Source organism: Thamnophis elegans, chromosome Z (genome assembly GCF_009769535.1).
Source record: "Thamnophis elegans isolate rThaEle1 chromosome Z, rThaEle1.pri, whole genome shotgun sequence".
Classification (NCBI taxonomy): Eukaryota; Metazoa; Chordata; class Lepidosauria; order Squamata; family Colubridae; genus Thamnophis; species Thamnophis elegans.
In genome coordinates, this window is record NC_045558.1 from 101,737,646 (window position 1) to 101,757,778 (window position 20,133).

The following is a 20,133-nucleotide window of genomic DNA, read 5'->3' on the forward strand; positions in this document are numbered from 1 at the left end:
TTGGTTTTATTTTTTTGTATTCAGAAGATCTGGGTGATGGAAAGAAAAAGTGAGTTTTCTGAAAGTGCTTTTAAATTAGCACACCTGTTTTTATGTTTCACATTTAACTCACTGCTACATTTAGTCTAAACATCACTTCTGTCAGTCCTGTAAGACTTCATGAAGAAATGTAGAATCGTGCCAAACTGCAAATTGCTTCAAACATCATTTTGAAATTGGAGATTGAACCCCATGCATTTTGGAAACTGAATTCCAGCGAAATTGAAACTTCCAGGAAACTATTCCAGCAATTATAGGTGCTTCTTGGCAAGAGTTTTCCTTTACAGTTTTCCTTTGCCCCAACAGTCTTAAAAAGATTTCCAGTTTGTTTGTTGTCCCTCTGATTCATGTATAACTTCCATGTATGGCCACATTTCTGATAAATAATATGATACGAACAACTTTAAAAAAATTAAAGAGGTGACCTATAACAAGTTGGGCTTCTCCCAACTGGTCTGAGTAGGCATCACATAGCATTGCAAGTTTTTCATTCTTTGGAGAAACAAAGTAATGTGATAAACTAAAAATGTTCCCAGACAATATTTGGGATATTTTATTTTAATAAGGACCACTTAATTTGTTCTTTGGCAGATTGCAGCACCTACAAAGAAGCAAAAGGAGAAAGATATGAGAACCATTTCTTTTATCTGACATTCTGCCCAAAGAACGGGCATAACTCATCTACTTCTTTTGCAGAAAATCTCCTGCCAACATTGTTGACTCATCTGTTATGTACAAGAGTGTTCAGCCATGCTAAAATTCATCTGGAAGGTTCACCTGGGTGTTTCTTAATTTAACTGCCTCAAAACAAGTGGACCACTCTGAGAGATTAGGACTCCAGCTCTGCTCTCTTTAATGATGGGAGCTCTAATTCAGTGTATCGGAACAGCATCAGGTTGGAAAAGTCTGGTGTAGATCAACATCAGGCAAGGGCTGTCACTTCATAGGATGTACTATGGGTGAGGCCAGTTATGCTTGCTCAGCATTTAGTTTGTTAATGAAAATGGGATTACTCATTTCAGCACTACATTATTTGCTGCCATTGCTTTGCCCTTAAAAAAAAAATCTATTGATGAGATTTGTTCTTAAATGTTTGGTTTTATACTGTCCTCAGGCCGTTATTTGAAAGGCATTATAAAAATAGTTCAATAAACCAGCCAGCCATTCAGCATGTTCATTTTTATGAACTCTGCAGACAATAGGATTAAATCATTGACTAAGATTGGCAAATTGCCAGTTAGAGAAGTTGCTACCAAAAACATTCTGATGATATTGTCCAGCAAGTCCCTCTAATCTCCCAAAACCCACCCTTCCTCAATACATAAACTTAATCCTGGTGAAACTTGATGCAAATTAAGTTTTTGAGGTTTTTTTTTTTTCAAATCAAGCCTGTGAAAGGGGAAATATTGTTAAAAAATTGAAAGAATTCCCTAGATCCGTGATGGCGAATCTATGGCACGTATGCCAGAGGTGGCACGCAGAGTCCTCTCTACTGGCATCATGCCATCGCCCCAGATCAGATCTCCATGGCGTTTCTTTCGTGAGCTTCTGTTTCCCTGCAAACAACAAAACAGAAGCTCACGAAAGGAAAGGAATCTTATCTCTTGCTGCACTGCCGGTGTTTGGAAGCTCTGCCTCCCACCAGCCAACTGGTCTTCGGGTCTCTTCCGCGCATGCGCACTTGTCTGCTTATGAGCACGTTTGCGCATGTCAGTGCATGTGCATGCATGCCTGTGTATGTGCATGCTTGCGCATACACATGCATGCACACGTTTCAGTTTGGGCATAGTTGCGTGCGCAGTTTGGGCACTCGTTCGCCATCACTGCCCTATATTATCTGATCCTAAATCTTCTGAACACTAGATGGCAGACATCTCTTTTAAATGAACCAGCAACACTGACCAGAAAGGAAGTTCATTGAATGAAAAAGTAGGTTTGGGGCAATTGCAATATTTTGTGGATAAAAATATATTTTGACACACTGCCTACACTTATGCTATTCTTTTTAGTTGTTCATTTATAGTCTATTAAATCTTCATCACAAAATTTAGTCTTGATCCAAAAGCTGATGATTTAAATGATTTATTTTACAGGATCCCAAACAGCTCTAAAAAAAGATTCTTAACACAAGTCTACAGGAGTGTTTCTGGCCCAGAGCAACAGAAAGAGCTCTGGAGCTTGCATTGAGCTTAAGAAACCAGGACACAATTAATTCATGTGCCCAAATGCTGTGCTCAACTCATTTACTTTTTGATTCTTTTATTCATTAGCCCAACCTTGTAGGAGGTTATCCGAGGAAAAGTAAAAAATCTAGTCTTGTATTAAATAGCTTTGAAGAAGCCACTACACATCTAAACATAATTTTGGAGGAGTTCTTAAATGGGATGTAATCCAAATTAATTTTAAATAATTTCATAATCTCTTGATTTCTGCAAAACTGAACACATTGAGCATTTTTTCAGGGAAAGTAAACACTTTCAAAGAGCTTATTTTGTTTAATTTGTTTGCTTGTGCTAATTGAGATTTTAATTGGTTTAATATTTCACTCTATCTTTACGATGATTTCTGGGAAATGTACTTCTATGAAGAAAGCACTGATTATTAAACAGAAAATTTTACGATTCTACCAAACTATGTCTTAAAGGTAATACCCACATTATGAGCATTCCCTTAGCGAACATTCAAAGTTACATGATAAGCACCCCCTAGCACTTACAAACAAATCCCCAAATTACTAATATTGCAGCACCAGGGCAGTTGTTCACTCTTATGAATGACCACAGACCACTCTGCAATATTTGCCCTGCAAATCCCCCCCCCCCCCAGCCAGGTCTTCAAAAGTACTTCACCTTTGGTGACTCTCTTATCTTGCAAAGATCTCCTCTCACGGTTTCTTTGCCTGCTTCATTGCTTCAGGCTTTCAAAGCATTCATAAAGAACAGAGGTCTAACATACCATGAGACCATGCAAGATCAGTAGTGCGAGATCTGGTGCTACTGATCTTATGTGATCTCACACTTTAGTCATCTATTCTCTGCAAATTGAGGCCTTGATATTTGCAAATGTAGGTAAGGCTTCGGTACTTCAGGCCTTCCCTCCGTTTGCCATTTTCTTGCCAGGAGATTGCATTCCTGCAGGTTTCAGCAGCCTGTTGCAAAAAGCTTTTGTTGGGCGGATGCCTCCCTCTGAAGCTCTGTTCCTATCGGCAAAGGCTTTTTGAAAAGGGTTGCCAAAACCTACAAGGATGCAACACTCAAGTGCTTTGCTGACAAGAAAAAAGACCTGAAGGGGGGCGCGTTCCTCCAGGTCTCCTTTTTCATCGCTGAGGACCGTCTTAAGCAGTTTGTTGGTGAGAAAGAAGATCTGGAAGGGCACATGCAGCCCTCTGGGTCCCTTTTTTCATAGCAGAAGTCTTCTTCAAGCTCTTTGCTGAAAAGAAAGGAGGGAACGGGCAAAGAAACAGGCTGGAGGAGACAGATCTTCATAAGGTAAGTCACCCGCGCAGCAGGATGGGGGGAGCAATTGTGGGGACCCCAGGGGAGGGAGAATGAGGTATCTGTGGATCGAGGGAGACCTTGGGTGATCTGAACCAACTGGCCTGTTCCATCACTAGCCCCTCCATAGCCTTTCCCACACTGGGATACCTCATGTGCATTAAAGAACCATGGATTCGATTAGCAAATGCATGGGCGAAAGCAGGGAGTGATCTCGTTCAAGATACCAGATTCACTCCTATGAGTCCTTGGGTTACAAATGGAATGGGCAGGCTCCATTTCATTTGTAAGTCTAAGACTACCTGTAATTACGATTAATGGATACAAAATCCATTTCAAAGTGTTGTCTGCAGCTGAGCTGAAGTTGTGGTTAGACATACTGCATAAAAATTGTTTTTCTTCAGAAATATATTTGCCTCCCTAGATTTTGGCATTTATTCAGAACAGACTATAAAGCATAAAAAATATTATCTGAGTCATTGGCAGGAAACATTGACTTACTGTAGTTTTGATTTGGATTTCTGATATTATAAGTTGCAAAGCCTGATTAATTACATAGATTGCTAACTTGGGCATTTAGAGGATCGCAAAGGGGCCAATGAAAATCATATATTTCAAAATTGTGATGTAAGTAGTGTGCAATATAAGAATGCAAATACAAAAGTCACACAATTTCCATTAAGACACCATGATATACCTATTATTTTTGCCCTATTGCAATGTGTCCTAAATGCATATGATTACTAGAGAGCAAAGCAACAATACTCCTGCTATCATTTTATTAGGTTCATAATGTTTTCAAATGTACTTCCTTTATAATAACTAGATAAGCATTACCCTGGTTGCATAATCCCTGGCTATTTTGCCCCAATGCTGCAGAGCAGAGAAATAAGAGTTACAAAGAAATGATGAATAATATGCATGTAAAATTAGTGCAAGGAGATATAAGAAACTTAAACTGTCCTGAACAAGGTTTTATTTTATTGTGAAAAATATCACAAATAATTTAAAAATATATGCAGGATCAGGCCTGACTATGAGACCATTAGGGAATAGGCTATTAGATGGACTGGGACGTCAAAAAGCATCCCATAAGAAGGCATCTGATGACATTTGTGTTGTTGCCAAGAAAGCATCATGGATCATCTGTGTCACTTCCAGGAGTTGGGTTCAACTTGAGGGAATCTTTACTTTTTTACCTCGCACAATACAGGAGTCCAACTTACAACCATTCTTTTAATGTGCATTTGAAGTTACAATATTGGAAATAAAGGTACTCATACTACTGACCATCACAGCATTCCTATGTTGACATGATCAAAATTTGGGCCCTTTTACATCTGGCATATAATTACAACAATTGCAGCATCCTGGAGTCACATGGTGACTATTTGCAACTTTCCAGCAGGCTTCCCACAAGCAAAATAAAAGGCCAAAGCTGGATTTACTTAATGACCACTTATGGTCATTATGATTCACTTAACCATGCAATGATTTGCTTAGCAACCAAAAGAGGTTGTAAAAGTAGATATAACCCACTTCACAAATGCCTTGTTTTGCAATTCTGGAAATTCTGATACTAATTGTGGTCATCAGTCAAGAACTATATACTGAGAGTCACTCACTTTTTCTAACCTAATGTCCTTTTAGGTGTTTTTGGACCTCAGGTCCTGGAATAATGTCTATTTACAGATAGGCAACTTGAAGCAACAGAAAAAAGAGTGATATTTGGCTTCATGTTTAGTATCTAATAGTATTTCTGAACACAAGATCATGGATAATTAACTTAATAAATGCAGGCAATGTGCAAAGGTATATATAAGAATCTTGCTTTTATAATTTTTATAAGGATGAAACAAGGAAACTGAGCGCATGCCTCTGATTATTTTTAGTTTTTTTCACTTGAAAATTTTCAGATTTATATTATAAAGGCAAGCAATATTTGTACTAGGCTTCATAAAAGTAAAGGTTCCCCTTGCATATATATGCTAGTTGTTCCTGACTCTAGGGAGTGGTGCTCATCTCTATTTCAAAGCCAAAGAGTCTGTGCTGTCAGAAGACATCTCCGTGATCATGTGGCTGGCAAAGGCGCACGGAACGCTGTTACTTTCCCACCAAAAATGTTACTTGCATTTTTACATGCTTTAAAATTGCTAGGTTAGCAGAAGCTGGGACAAGTAACGTCAGATCACTCCGTTACGCGGCACTAGTTTCATACAAAACAGCAAAAGATACAGTATATATCTTGATAAATGGTTAGTTAATCAAATGCTGCTTCACTCTTTACTAAACTAAGTCAGCATCGTCCATGCACAACATGGAAGCATTAACAGATTTATGGACATCTCAAGTTTGGCAAAACTACAGGTAGTCCTTGACTTAAGACCACAATTGAGCCCAAAATTTCTGTTGCTAAATGAGACATTTGTTAAGTAAGTTTTGCCCCATTTTATGAGCTTTCTTGATACAGTTGTTAAATGAATGGCTGAGGTTGTTAAATTAGTAACACAGTTGTTAAGTGAATCTGGCTTCCTCATTGACTTTGCTTATCAGAAGTTTGCCAAAGATGATCAGATGACCCCAGATATCTGGGCAACCATGATAAGTATGAATGAGTTGCCAGGCCTCTCAATTTTGATCACATGATCATAGGGATGCTGCAACGATCATCAGTGTGAAAGACAGTGATACGTCACTTTTTTCAATGCTATTGTAACTTCGAACTGTCACTAAGTGAACTTTTGTAAGTCTAGGACTATCTGTGCCTATTTTTTAAGAAAATGAACACAGAGGATAGAATTTTTAAATGAAAATGGAACACAGCCCTGTTATCTTTTAAAAAGGCATTTCCTGGCTGGCCTCCAGAGAACATAATTCATGTAGTGACATTTTGTCACAGATTCCACTTATCTGACTAAGCCATCCAACTCTATCACGTTTGAGAAAGCAATGTCTTTCTGCAGAAGCCAAACTTCAGATGATTCGAGCAGTCTTACCTGAGTGACACTGTGCTCTGCTAAAGAGCTGTCATCCACCTAAAATAGGAAAAGAGATTCAGATAGTTAAGGAAGATAAAGATTAGCCAGGAGAGAGATAAATAGAATGCTGATAGCTAAGTCAAGAAATCCATAAAAATAAATAAGGCTTATTTAAAAAGGAGAGAGTCTTGACTAAATGGATTTGAGGGGGAGAAAAGACACAAAGCCAATATATATTGACAATTCAGCAAACAAATAATGAATTTGAGAAGCAAATTGCTAATGACGCAAAGACAAAGAGATGGTTCTTGATTTAGTCATAGAATTTTTTCCATTTAGAGTTAGTCATACTTAGAGTATATCCATTAAAATCAATGACTTCTGAATTATTAATGATTAACTTATATCCTACTGAGTCCAATGAGTCTAGTCTAAATATGCCTAAATCTGGAGCCAATGTCATAAAATTGTCTTGCGGTATGCAATATAATATCCAACTAGATAGCAATGTCTAGCCAACTTTGGTTGATTTTGAAAAGCTAAGCGGGTGGAATCTGATTAATACTTGTATGGAAGTCCATCAGGAAATGCCACCAAGAAAAATTCAAGAGTGTCTGCCTCCATGAAATATTATTGTTTGTGGGAATGTGCCTCAGAGACCTCCAATCTCCAATTTTCACATCTAAGTTTTCAGAGACAAAAATTCTGTTCAGAAGGAGAATATCCACCATCAAAAAACCTCTTCTGACTCATCCAAGGCCGCTAAGTCATGTTCATTCTAATTCGACATCAGAGGAAACTGAAATTAAGCATGCTAGGAAAGAAACCACAGCTTCTCTGGATTTAATGCTTTCCAAACTCAGGGGAGAGATTTGTAAAATACAGAGATGGCCTACGGGATTTCTCTTTCTCATATGAAAACAAAACCCCCTATATCTATTGTTGCTGAAACTACATCAACAAGCATGCAAATGTATGAGAGATTCAAATCACAAGAGCCTCTAGGGTAAATTCTAGGAAGTTGTGCTCATATATGAGAAGAAATAACGATTGTGAAATTGTATGGACAAAGGCTATAAAGATGGACATCTTAAGCAATGATCAATTAAATCAGATGGAATATAAATATAACTTATACTAATTGACAATTTGCAAATTAATTATCTGGGGAAAGAGTATGCTGACAAATATTTTTAAAATTATCAGTTGGGGCATCTAAAACTAATATGGAAAATTAAAGTCAAATCTCCTTCAGGTCAAGCTTGACACCTGATGACTTCCTATGCATTCTTGACAACTAGAAGAAATGGTTTATTATTATTATTTCAAATGTCCCTGTTAATTTTCAAGAACAAGGTGACACTGTTATTGCCATAGTAATAATGAAATCACCCTTGGAAAAAGTTTCGACTTACCAGAAGGAAAATGAAGCATACTAAACTGAATATCCTACAAATAAATGAATATAAGTAATCCAGAATGGATAATTTTAAATCAGATGATAAATCAGATGATTACATGATACATAGTATTTTTGATCAAGATTAGAACAAGATATGTTTGTTATTTCTGGGAAGCTTTTATGGACTTTCTGTTAACACAGAACTGAAAACATAATACTTTGTGGATTTGTTTATAGGAAGGATGGGGAATAGAAAAATAAATGTTTGTAACATTAGAGGGGTGAAGAGTCACTAAATGTTTTTATATGTGCAATGAAGATTGAAAGTCTGTACTTTGTGGGCTATATATTACATTATTCAGGTCATGATGCATATGGCAATAAGAATGTACAATAACTAAATAGTTTTCCATTGCGAAAAAGGAAAGGATAAGGAAAGAAAATCAACCATGATGGTCAACAAATAGAGAAAAACAACAAGAAAAACCACAAAAGGTTTTTTTTTCCTTCAAAAAAAGATCAGAGAAATCAGGACATTTTCCATATAATGGGAGACAAGAATAATCCTTGACAAGATCTAGTAGAGGCAAAAGAAGCTAAAGAAAGTTAAAGAAAGATGGGAATAATAATACTAATCCATCAATTCCATAAATACTATTATGAATGGGACAGTGGTGGGTTCCGGATCCCGGTGCAAACCAGTATGGTGCAACGGGGCCCGATGTCCACTACATTAACGCACGCAATGTGCGCATGCACCCTTACCTCTTGCGACGCCTCCGCAAGCCTCCGCAACACTCCAGCTGCTGGGCAGAGCATCACGCAGGTGCCGTGTGCTCCATGTGTGTGCGCGGAAGAGCGGAAGAGCTCAAATACAGGTAAGGAGCTTGGGCGGATGGGTGGGCCCTCTGGAGCACTGTACTGGAACGGTACTCAGTGCTCCGGGCAGGCACCGGTATGTCTGTACCGAGGTGTACCGCCTACAGCCCACCACTGGAATGGGATTACACAATGAAAGATAAACTATTTCAGGAAATAACTCTACTAGAAACAGGTCTTAAGGAAAAAAGACCAATAAACAGATAGAAAGGCACCCATTACCCAATGAATTTTTTTAAGTTGCAACAGAAAAGGCTAAGGCGCTACCAACTATATAAACAAATGTAAAACAAGATTATATGGGGGTCCTTGATGCTCTTATGACGTTGGTTGTTTTCTTCAGACATTTCATTACCCAAATTAGGTAACATCCTAATGAAATATCTTCAAGTAAACATCCAAACTCAGATAACATCAATGACCCCTCGTTTCAACCCTGAACTACAAATTTTCTTATTTACAAGATTGTGCAGTTTGGAGACTGAAAAGTGCACTATATGTAATAAAGGGCAAGTTATGTATTGATTCATAAAGTGCAAAAAATATTCAAGTTATCAAATATGTCCTAGTTCTTCATACAAGCAAAGTTACTTTGATTTCTTAATATTTCATATTAGCCAAGATTTTTTCACTTCACATTTTAATTTTCTTAATTATTTTCTAAGTATTTCCTTCTAACAAAGTTATACCATTTGACCATTTGAAATACTGTTTTAAATTCTAATTCTAATCCTGGATGTCAGTTCTTCAAATTCTGATATTTTTAAAATACATTTGTTTTCCAAGTGATGCAAATTTAGAGAAAATATTTTTGTCCACCTTCCCTATTCTGAACTACACTGTCTCTCCTGCCCCAGGCCAGAATGGGACAAATTGCCGCAGTCAGCTCACCACCTCCAGTTTGCCACCATCAAGTTGCTTCTACCAACTCACCACAGCCAAGTTGCCATAGAGGACCTCCACATGTCCAACTCACCATGGGGACAACTCACCATGGGCAGTCAGAGTGAGAGCTGGACAGGTGAGTGAGCAGAACACAGAGCAGTAGTGGTAGCCATGGGCTTCCCATTTTCACACTCACACACGTACACACACACACACACACACACACACACACACACAAACACACACTGCTGCCGCCACTGCCACAGCTGCTGCTGTACCAAGGTCCAGGCTGAAGAGGCCAGGCACACTGGTGATGGTGGGGTGTGTGAAAAATGGGATGTCCCTACCACCACTCCTTACTGCCCACCCAGTGGTGGGTTCAGACCAGTTCAGCTGAACTGGTAGTGGTTTGGCAGCCTGGGTCACTGGAATTGGCAGCTACCCCAGCTTGCCACGCCCACAAAACAGTTCCCCCTCCCCTATTTTTCTATCTTTTCTTAAACGTGTTTTATTTGACATTTCCACATACAAGTCACCAAGCCTATCAAACAGATTCCCATAATATATAATAGGCTAAGAATCAATCTGAAATATGTTTTCAATTGGGTTGGAATTTTAAAAAGAACAGATAATATCATCACAGTTGGAAAGGACCTTGGAGGTCCTTTAGTCCAACACCCTGCTCAAGCAGGAGATCTGATACCATTTCAGACAAATAGCTATTCAGTCTCTTCTTAAAAGCCTCCAGTACTGGGGCGGGGCACCCACAACTTCTAAAGGCAAGCTATTCCACTGGTTGATTGTTCTCACTGTCAGGAAATTTCTCCTTAGTTCAAGGTTGCTTCTCTTCTTGGTTTCCATCCATTGCTTCTTGTCTTGCCTTCTGGTGCTTTGGAAAATATGTTCACCCCTCTTGTTTGTAGTACCCTCTCAAATATTAGAAGACTGCTATCATATCACCTCTATTCCTTCTTTTTATTAGACCAGATTTACCCAGTTCAATGTTTTAGCCTCCAGCTTCCTAATCATCTTTGTTGCTCTTTGTATTACAGAATCTCAACATCTTTTTATATCATAGTAACGAAAACTGGATGCAGTATTCCAAGTATGGTCTTACCAAAGCCTTATAAAGTATAAGATGTGATACTTGATTCTATCCCTCTGTTAATGCAGCCTAAGATTACATTGGCTTTTTTGGCAGCTGCAGCTTACTGCCGGCTCAAATGTAAATATTTGTCTACTAGGACTCCAAGATCCCACTCACAGTTACTGATACTGAGTCACGTTTCATCTAATCTATACTTGATCCCAGAGCAATCGTGAGGCATGCTCTGAGATCTCCACATGATCAACATATTTTAAAATTATTTGCTGGAGTTGTTTCAAATTCTCTCAGATAACAAGAAAATGTTAGCAACCAGCAGCTTTTACAGAGTAGAACTGCACCAGGGCCCATGTTGGAAACCCACTGTGGTAGTCTAGTTTGCACCCATTCCCAGTCAATCTGTATTTCTAGATCAGCGTGAACAGGCACATAACTCAGTTTAGCCAGCAAAAATGTAGGTTGATGGGTATTTATTAAGTATCAGCAAGCATTAACAAGAATTAAGTGGCAAAATGGAACAAAAAGCAGACAAAAGCAGGGAGAAATATGAACAAAATCAAGAGTTTACATGATCTAAGAAATTAAGTACTGTATATACTCGAGTATAAGCCTAGTTTTTCAGCCCACTTTTTGGGCTGAAAAAAGCCGCCTCGGCTTATACTCGAGTCAGTGAAAAATTTGCCCGAAATGGAGGAGAAAAAGGGGCGGGGCCATGCCGCTGGGTGACGCTCGTGAATGGCCCGGCGCCCCTGTGAGTTTCCCCTCCCTCTGTGTCAGTTTGCCGCGCAGCGCGCACCGCACCATCCCCCCTCCTCACGTTCTAATGTAATGCAGGGCTGTCTTACGATTCCCCTTCCTCCCCCTCCTGCCGCTCTGCAACGATGTCCCACCTCCTCCTTGTTATGGCAAGCAGCCACATAGCGATGTCCCACCTCCTCTGGTACAGTGATCCAATGATAGGAATCACTGTGCCGTGTGTCATAGGAGGCGGGACATCGCTCCCGCGGCTGCACGGGACATCATCATCACAGCGGGACATCAGCATCATGAGGTGAGTGAAGTATTTCATTGAATACACCGCTAGTTTACTGTTTTTCTTTGAAATAAATATTCAAAAACATTATTGGTATCTATTTTATTTTTGAAATTTACCGGTAGCTGCTGCATTTCCCACCCTAGGCTTATACTCGAGTCAATAACTTTTCCAGTTTTTTGTGGTAAAATTAGGTGCCTCGGCTTATATTCGGGTCGGCCTATACTCGAGTATATACGGTACAATAAAAAGCATTAAACATTTTCCGAGCCACTGGAAACAATAATTAGCATGGACAGTCCAAAGGAAGCTGCTTTTGGTGTTTCCAATTTTAACCCTTTTATAAACAGTTTTTGCTTTGTCTGCAATTCTTATACCTCCCATGTTGCCCTTGGGTAATTACGGTAGTTGGAATTAGTTCTTTTCTCTTAAAATTTAGGAACATTTTGTGTAGTCCTTTACATTCTCTGCATGATTGCTCTGCAGCACATATTTAGTCTCTATAGATAACCGGGTCATTTTGTGAGAAAAATAAATTCTCAAAGGAATGGGAATCTATTGATCAAATTTACATCAAATCAAAACATAAAATATTGTGGATAATTTAACATTATTAAGCTTGTTTTTAGCCCTTATATATACACACCACCAGAGATAAAAAAGGAACACCAGATGATCCTTCCTCTATTCTGTATTTAAAGAGACATTTTTTTGGACAGTGATGGTGCATTTAAAACCCCACAGAGAAAAGATACAATTTAATATGTCTTGTGATATGTGAAGTGATCAAAAAGACCAACACTTTTCTTTCAAGGCATTAATGCTAATTACTTATAATAACAAACTGAACAGTTATTTCATACTTCGGGCTTGTGAAGGGCTATATCTCTGGACAATCATAAATGAGGTCCAAGGTAAATATTTCAGCTCAGCCATTCAACATGCCACACTTAACATGCTTAAAGGGAACTGATGTCTTACTTCTGCTTCCCACTTTGAAAGATGTTTCAATATTTGTACAACTTTTCCGATATAATTTCACTTTGATCCGAATTGCTGGTGATATAATCAAAGAGAATGAAGCCATAAGCTGCAGGCTCCGGATTTGTCTGAGATGGAAAGAGTTTTATAGTAAAGTAAGTTGGAATAAAAGCAAGGATGATGCAAGAATCACCAAAGAGTAAGAAATACAAAAGAAAATTAGAAAAGTGCAGTAGACTCACTCTAAAATTCAGCTTCTGGATGACTTGCTGGGAATCACTTTCCATAATCACACTAGAATTTAAAAAAAGGAAAGAAGTTAAACATCTTAGAAAAAAGAATTTTCAGTCTTGTTAATAGCGCTTAAAAAATCCTGCAAATGATAATAAGAGTGACCAGACAGCCTGGCATGTGTACTCATTAACAGTGATCATCTTGCATAGGAAGAGGCGTTGTTTCATTGAAGCAACATTTTCTTCTAATGCAATATTTTGTGTAGGTTTTTAGTATTAAAATGTCGTAAGAACCAGTTAGTCAGTGCTGATGCTTGTTATGAGATTTCCTGGTCAGCTTTCAGATATTTATTTTGTGGTTTAAAGTTTTTATTCTAAATTTTATTCTGATCTTCCTACCTGTTTTGCAGAAGTGTGAGTACAGTCACTGCTTTTCTATATGAGATATTCCTCTGTATTTATCTTTATTTATCCCCCTTTCTTTTCTGATTTCAGTTCGGCAGTCCTGTCTCCTACTGAACTGAATTTTTTTTAACTTATAAATCTCAGTCTGAGCAATTTATATCCCAGGGAAACGAGTTCTCATCCATAAGCCACATTCAGCCTTCTATCTAATTGCATGTAACTTATTTAACATTTCACCCACACAATTCAGAATAATGGAAATATTTTTTAAAAAGGCTTACCACATCGGCTTCTACTCTGGTTTTGACCTTACTATGCTAGCTAAGCTCTGCCCATCACTGGCATCTCCCACCTTATATTAACACTATGGGCCTGAAGCCTTTGTCAGCATATACTTTTACCTGGAACAAAGACTGCTCAACTCAAGAGAGATTTCCTTTTGATTACACTTGTAGATAATCACTCTCTGTCTCAAGAAAGTGGGGACAAGCCCAATTTGGAAGTAAATAAAGACGAATTTTGAAATGTGAATTTAAAGTATCCCTTATTTTTACCATTCAGCTGGCTTTCTTAATGTGACATACCTACATTGTATCTCTCAAGTACTTTAAATCATTGTGGTTTATTTATTTATCAAATGTATATGTCTTTTTCTCATCGTTCAAGATGATTCTCAGCAGTTTATGAATCATGGCAATTATTTTTATATCCTGATTAGAATTTGAGAGTAATATAATTAGTTAGTTTGCCAAAATTTGCCAAATGTACTTTATAGCAGAAAGAGATTTTGAATAATATTGTATTTAAACTGCACAATATTGTGCATTATACAGAGTACACTATACAATACATACTTAAATCCAAATTTATATTTAAAAACTACTGTAGTTTTTCCCTGTGATTCTTTGCATATGTTTTCCCTTCCACAGAAATCTCACCCTCCATCAACAATCTCATCCACTACAAGGAATACCCCATCCATGTTTTCTATCAGAATTCGCTTCTCCACATTCTTTCTAGATAAAAGAGAAAATGACAGCAATGTTAATTCCAGGATGCATTATCTACATTTGCTTTCCATGATTTCCTGCCTGCTACATTCCCCAGGATTTCTAATGTTATGCTGTCTTACAATGGTTTAAGAGTTAATGCCTTTTCCTCAGAAATCTCTTGGAAATGTAATTTCATAAAGGGTCAGATTAGACAAAAGATCTTTAAAATAAAGAATTCTCAGCACCTTGTCAAATTACAACTTCCAGAATTCACTGGAGAAAACCAGGATAAAAATTATGTGATATAATTATATAGACTGATAAAATAGATGCTTCCACCCCCCCCACCCCCAAAATAGGATTTTAAAAAAAATGGAAGATGTTTCTGGAAATAGGCACTTCTTTCCAAAGAAAATATTGGTTATAAATCATTGTTTAATTCAGGAGTTAAGTATTGGAATTCCATGGCCTAAGTGATTGCTTAGTTGAGGATATTCTTTTTTGGAATACCTACCTTTGGTTTGTTTGTTGCCAATGATTTGGACCATGTGGGCTAAATTTTGAGAAATTGCAGTTGCAAATAGAGCTTTGAACACAATAGATCTCAATTGGAGTATCTAGAGAGTAGAGGTCAAAGACTGGATTCTATTCCCTAGATTTTGATATATGATACTCTGGTAGAATGCAATATTTTTTTTGCATTTCAATACCCAGATGATACACTATTCAATCTCTTCTGAAATGTGTACCATACAACTCTCCATAATGAACTTTTGCCTTCCAGAAATAGCTTCCAAGTGAATTCAAAATAGCAAAGAATGACTTTTTTAAAAGTCAATTATATTCTCTTGTTAAAAGCACTTTTTAAAAAGCACTTCTTTGAAAATAAATACAAAGGCCTTTATTTAGTGTCAATATTATAGATAAAACTTTACAGTTGAGATATTGCAAAATTGAGATATCTGTGCTAAAAATAGCTACCAACCAGTAAAGGTATCCTATTTTCCCCACTACTGGTTTGGTAGTGGGAGCACACACATGTCTGGGCATGCGTAGAACCTTCTGCACGTGTGCAAAAGGTCCTTGATGATGTCTGAGTGGGTGGATGGAGCTTTACAATGATGCCACTACTTGTTCACCCGAAATGGTGTGAATCGTCAGCATACCACCTCTGCAATCGACTCTCAGGTTGCTACTTATTGTACTTTTATAAAACTTCTTGAAGAAGAACTTCAGATATTGTTCTCTATATAGACACCAACCAGATAGTGATTACATATGTATTTCTATGCAATGGGAGGTCAATAATGGAAAGCATAATTCAGAGGACATGTTGAATTTGCTTACAAGGAACTCCTTTGGGGAAAATAAACTGTAATGTCAATTCAACACAACCAAGATTAGGTTAGAAGTGATCATTTTCAATTGCCCACCCAGAATTATTTAAGATTGATAGCCATATAAATCTTTTAAACAAACAAAAATAATACTTTTTAAATGCCAGAGGAACTCAAGAAAACTATAAATATTTCTTGGGAGATTTGATTTTCTTAAGGGCTTGCAATTTGGCTTGTATTCTTAGACTAACCAAAAGCCTTCCTTCTTAAAGACGATGTTTCTTGACATGTGCCAGGCCACTATAGGCAGCAATATACAACTGGGATTATCCATATATATTCAGACACAAGAAGGTTATGGGTAGGTTCAATGAGTCCTGACAATTTCTGTTCCCCAGTCCATAATTTTGGTGCTTGATAAAGTAATCCTTAATTCCCAGCAGAAATAACAAAAGTAACTCACCGCAGCATATGACTGAGGGATTCAAAGAGACAGGAAAGAACTGACATCAGCATTAACTGGAAAAAAATGGGATTCAGAAAAGAAACTCTTATCAATAACAGTCAATATCTGGTCTAAGCATATATTTCTGCCTAAGTACTACTCTTCAGAAATCAATTGGAATCAAATCAAATTGGGGTTTCCACAAGGCTCTTTCACCTAGCAACATATGAGCTTTCTGCACAAAAATGATTTTGTGTAAATCATTATTTGGGGTCCTGTCCAATCAAGATGAGTCTTAAAAGCTTCCTCCCTGTAGTTTCTTTCTTTCTTTGCTTCCTATTTAACTTTGTCATGCCAAAGAGATAATTTTTGGGAAAAGGAAGCATGCACCAAATAGAAACTAAATACAAGTACAAAATCTAGAATATTATTTTGTCTATTCTTTTGTCACACTTTTTGCTCATTTGCCTATGGTTTAAAAATTATTTTTAAAGGACATATTACCTCATTTTCATGGGAACTCCCCACCACATAAAAGAAAAGATCAATGCTGCTTTTATAGACTATAGTTAAGCCTTCTAAGAAAGCAATCTCACCTGTGGGAGAAAAAGAGAAAGAGAGAATTATATCAACATTGTGTTCAAAGTATCCAAAACCTGAGAGGCTGATGGTTTGCCATATCTTATTTTGGCTGTACCCATCTAATATCTGCATATTTCAAGAACTGTGACTCAAAAGGAAACTTTCCATAGATGCTAGTCATTATTGATATGGTTTTTTTTTTAAAAAAATCTTTCAATTTGAGTTACTGGCAACCAGACCTAGTTAATTCGATAGCAGTAGAATTGTGCCTGTTATGAAAATAATTCAGAATTCTGTGCTTTGGAAATTACCCAGCCATGAATACAGCCTCTTTCTGCTACTTGTTAATGCAGTCCTTTTTTTTTTTTGCTAGCTTCAAGTCCTGCCTGGAAAAAGAAATTGCTTTAAGAATTTGGTTAACTTTAATAAATCAACTCCTTTAAGCAATTGCCCTTTCTCAGGTTTGCATAGAAAAGATTGGTTGATTTAATGAATAACAGAGACATGCTGTGTTCATGTCCATATAAGGTTCAAAGCAGTGGTACTTGCCTGCCACTTACGTGGCCTGGTTCTGAATGGGCAGTGGCCCACTAGTGGCTATAGACTGGGGTTTGGGAACCCCTGGTCTAAAACATTGAATTTTGAATTATTCTCAAAGCATGCCCAATCCTCATCTTAGGTGAAAAATATATTTGCCTTCATGATCACAATCAATTTTTGCTCTGAGGGTTTTTCCTGTAAGGTATAACACCCTGGACATATAAGTTTACGGAAGTGGTCTTTAAACCCATTTCACCCACTGCTTGCCTCTTTGTTTCTGCTAGACTCAGTCATATGACAGATTTAACCTCAAAGTCAGATCAACAAAACATAATTGCTATAATCGCATACATGCTGTGCCCTTAAATGATCATACAATAGGTTAAGGATTTATCATAAACTCTGAACCACAAATGGCACAACCTCATTTTAGCCTACTCAAGTGTGTTGCATAAAGTGCTTTTTGTTACCCCTGGCTACTTGAAATACATTTTGTGACATAGGAAGGAGATCTGAAGTGCTGAATCAAGGGTTTCTGTTCAGCAGGCCAAATGGTCAAATTGCTGAGTTTTGAGATGAATTTTTACTCACTTTCTGTCTTATGAGTTTTGTTGAAGACATTTCTCTCAAAGCTCTTCTGTTCTTTTGTTGATGAAAATGTGTTGTCATAATACTGTGGACAGTCAGAAAAGGATATTTAAAATAGGATTGAAACAACAGAGGCATGGGAAATGATTTGCAAATTGGAGTTATCTTTATTCAAAATAAATTGATTGTGTTGGTTATGGAAAATAGGGTGTCATAGCCTTCCAAAACTATCAGGTGAAAATAAATGTAAAAAATACAGATTTTCCCCAAATATAATTTCTCCTTCTTATGGCCTTTAATACTGCAAAATGTTTAACACCTATGTTCTTTTTTCCTAATGTTCTCTTATTTGTTCTCTTCCCATACTTGGCTAAAATCATGTTTTAACTGCCATCTCATTCCTTTCTAAATTCATCTCTGTGATTCTCTAATTTGTAATCTATGCACTGGTAAATTTAGATGCTAAATTGAGTTATGGGAGAGTTTGTGTGTGTGATACACAATAAAGTGGACACACATTATATTATGAAGATCTCTTTAATAGGGTCTGGATATCTGTGACCTAAATTCTGGCCTCAAGAGCACCACTGCAGGCACATAGGCTTCTCTCCAGGATGACACAAATCATGATCAATTAGGATTTCCATCCTCAGAGACAATACCCCAGTGTCTGGAATAGTCTATAGTTTTGACAACACCTAATTGGCTTTGGCTGATTTTGTCAAGCTAAATAGTGTTGGTAGTGGTTAATACTTGATAGGAGTTCATCAGGAAATTAAGAGCTATAAATCGTCCTCGAATCACAATTGCAACTGGGAGCAGAATTTTCACCATAAATCAGGTGAAACCCAATTTTATGACAATTTTTACAGCGGTCAAGCAAATCACTGTAGACAATAAACTAATCAAGCTTTCTCAATGATTTTTTTTTAAAACAGAAATTGGTAAAAAAAAAGTCACAGTTCTGCAAGATGTTACAGCCAATTGTAAATGCAAACTGGTTATCAAGTGCCCAAATTGCAATCATTAAAAATTGTGAAACAATTCTTTGAACAAATGATCGTAAGTTTAGGACTATACTGGGAAGTAAAAAAAAAAATCCGAGAGAAAGACATTAGCAAACTCTCTCCCTATTGGTACCAAAGGAAGTATATTAACTTGCCCATCTCACCAACAGCTGTGTCTAATTTGAAGTAGTTCTTAACCTTAGACTGATGATGATCAAACTCCAAATGGGACCACTAGCACCAATTATAGATAGCAACTGGCATAGACCATTATGGGTACTGAACAATGAGTAAGATCTATAATTTGACTTCTTATAAAGCAGTTGCCTATATTCTGTTCCCTTCCTAATAAATGCAGCCAGCCAAATTTATCATGATTACTTAAAGTAAGGATCACTTATTCAATTGGCTTATTTACCTGTACTTTCAGTGGGAGCTAATCAACAATTGCTTTAGATAATTATTTTATTTCTTAATTATTGGTATTTTACCCTTGATGGTAAAATCACTTTAGATGAAAGATAGTGATTGATACTAACAGTAATAACAATTACAACAACGATAATGGAGATTCCAGCCGTAAGTTGTGATCCCATTATCATTCATATTCTAGCCATTCTATAGGATGGCTAGAATTTAAGAACTTCAATGTATCCTCAAAAACCTTATTGTTTATATGTGATCTGGCAGCAATTCTGCTCCCTTGGCCTCCAAAACCACGTAGCAGAAAATGCAGAATAAGAGTGACTAGTAGATGACTTTTATCCCAAATAACTGCCTGGACAATTGAGCTTTTTATTATAGGAAGTAGACAGCTGAGGCAGCTGGGACGCTTAATGGAGCTTTATAAAAACAGCATTGAGGAGGAAATGAATTGAATGAGACATAAGTGATAAATTGGGAGTGAAAATGTTTTTCCTGTTAGAATTCTACAGTACAGGGACACTGACCAAAACTGACATATAAGAGAGAGAAAGATCTTCCAATTGTAAGGAGCAATTGACAGAAATCATAAGGTATTTGTCTGCAAGCAGCAAAAATGGTTTAAAAAAAGTAGATAGCAAGGAATTCTCTTGGACAATTTCAGAGGCCCCCAGAATGATACTCAGATGCCTTTTGTAAACATAATATTATATAGATATATGGAAATAGAAGGGGGAAATTATGAACTATGTATGTGCAAAGGGGGATAATCCTATGAATTAAAC

At 37.3% G+C, this 20,133-nt stretch overlaps 1 protein-coding gene across 2 annotated transcripts in view; it reads right to left on the reverse strand.

Annotated features, from left to right (window-relative positions):
* Window positions 1–324: 324 nt before the first annotated feature.
* Window positions 325–20,133, reverse strand: part of COPZ2 (COPI coat complex subunit zeta 2) — a 50,033-nt gene continuing 30,224 nt past the window's right edge. Inside the window, exons 4-10 of one of the 2 annotated variants that reach the window (XM_032236661.1) lie at window positions 17,922–18,003; window positions 16,713–16,804; window positions 16,227–16,282; window positions 14,373–14,450; window positions 13,039–13,090; window positions 6,530–6,568; window positions 325–640 (exon numbers count right to left, since the gene is read on the reverse strand). In XM_032236661.1, the coding sequence (XP_032092552.1) occupies window positions 593–640; window positions 6,530–6,568; window positions 13,039–13,090; window positions 14,373–14,450; window positions 16,227–16,282; window positions 16,713–16,804; window positions 17,922–18,003 (447 nt within the window). In that variant the 3' untranslated portion in view covers window positions 325–592. Of the gene's footprint in view, window positions 641–6,529; window positions 6,569–12,024; window positions 12,925–13,038; window positions 13,091–14,372; window positions 14,451–16,226; window positions 16,283–16,712; window positions 16,805–17,921; window positions 18,004–20,133 lie in introns of those variants that run through there. The other variant, XM_032236660.1, reaches the window with a different exon arrangement.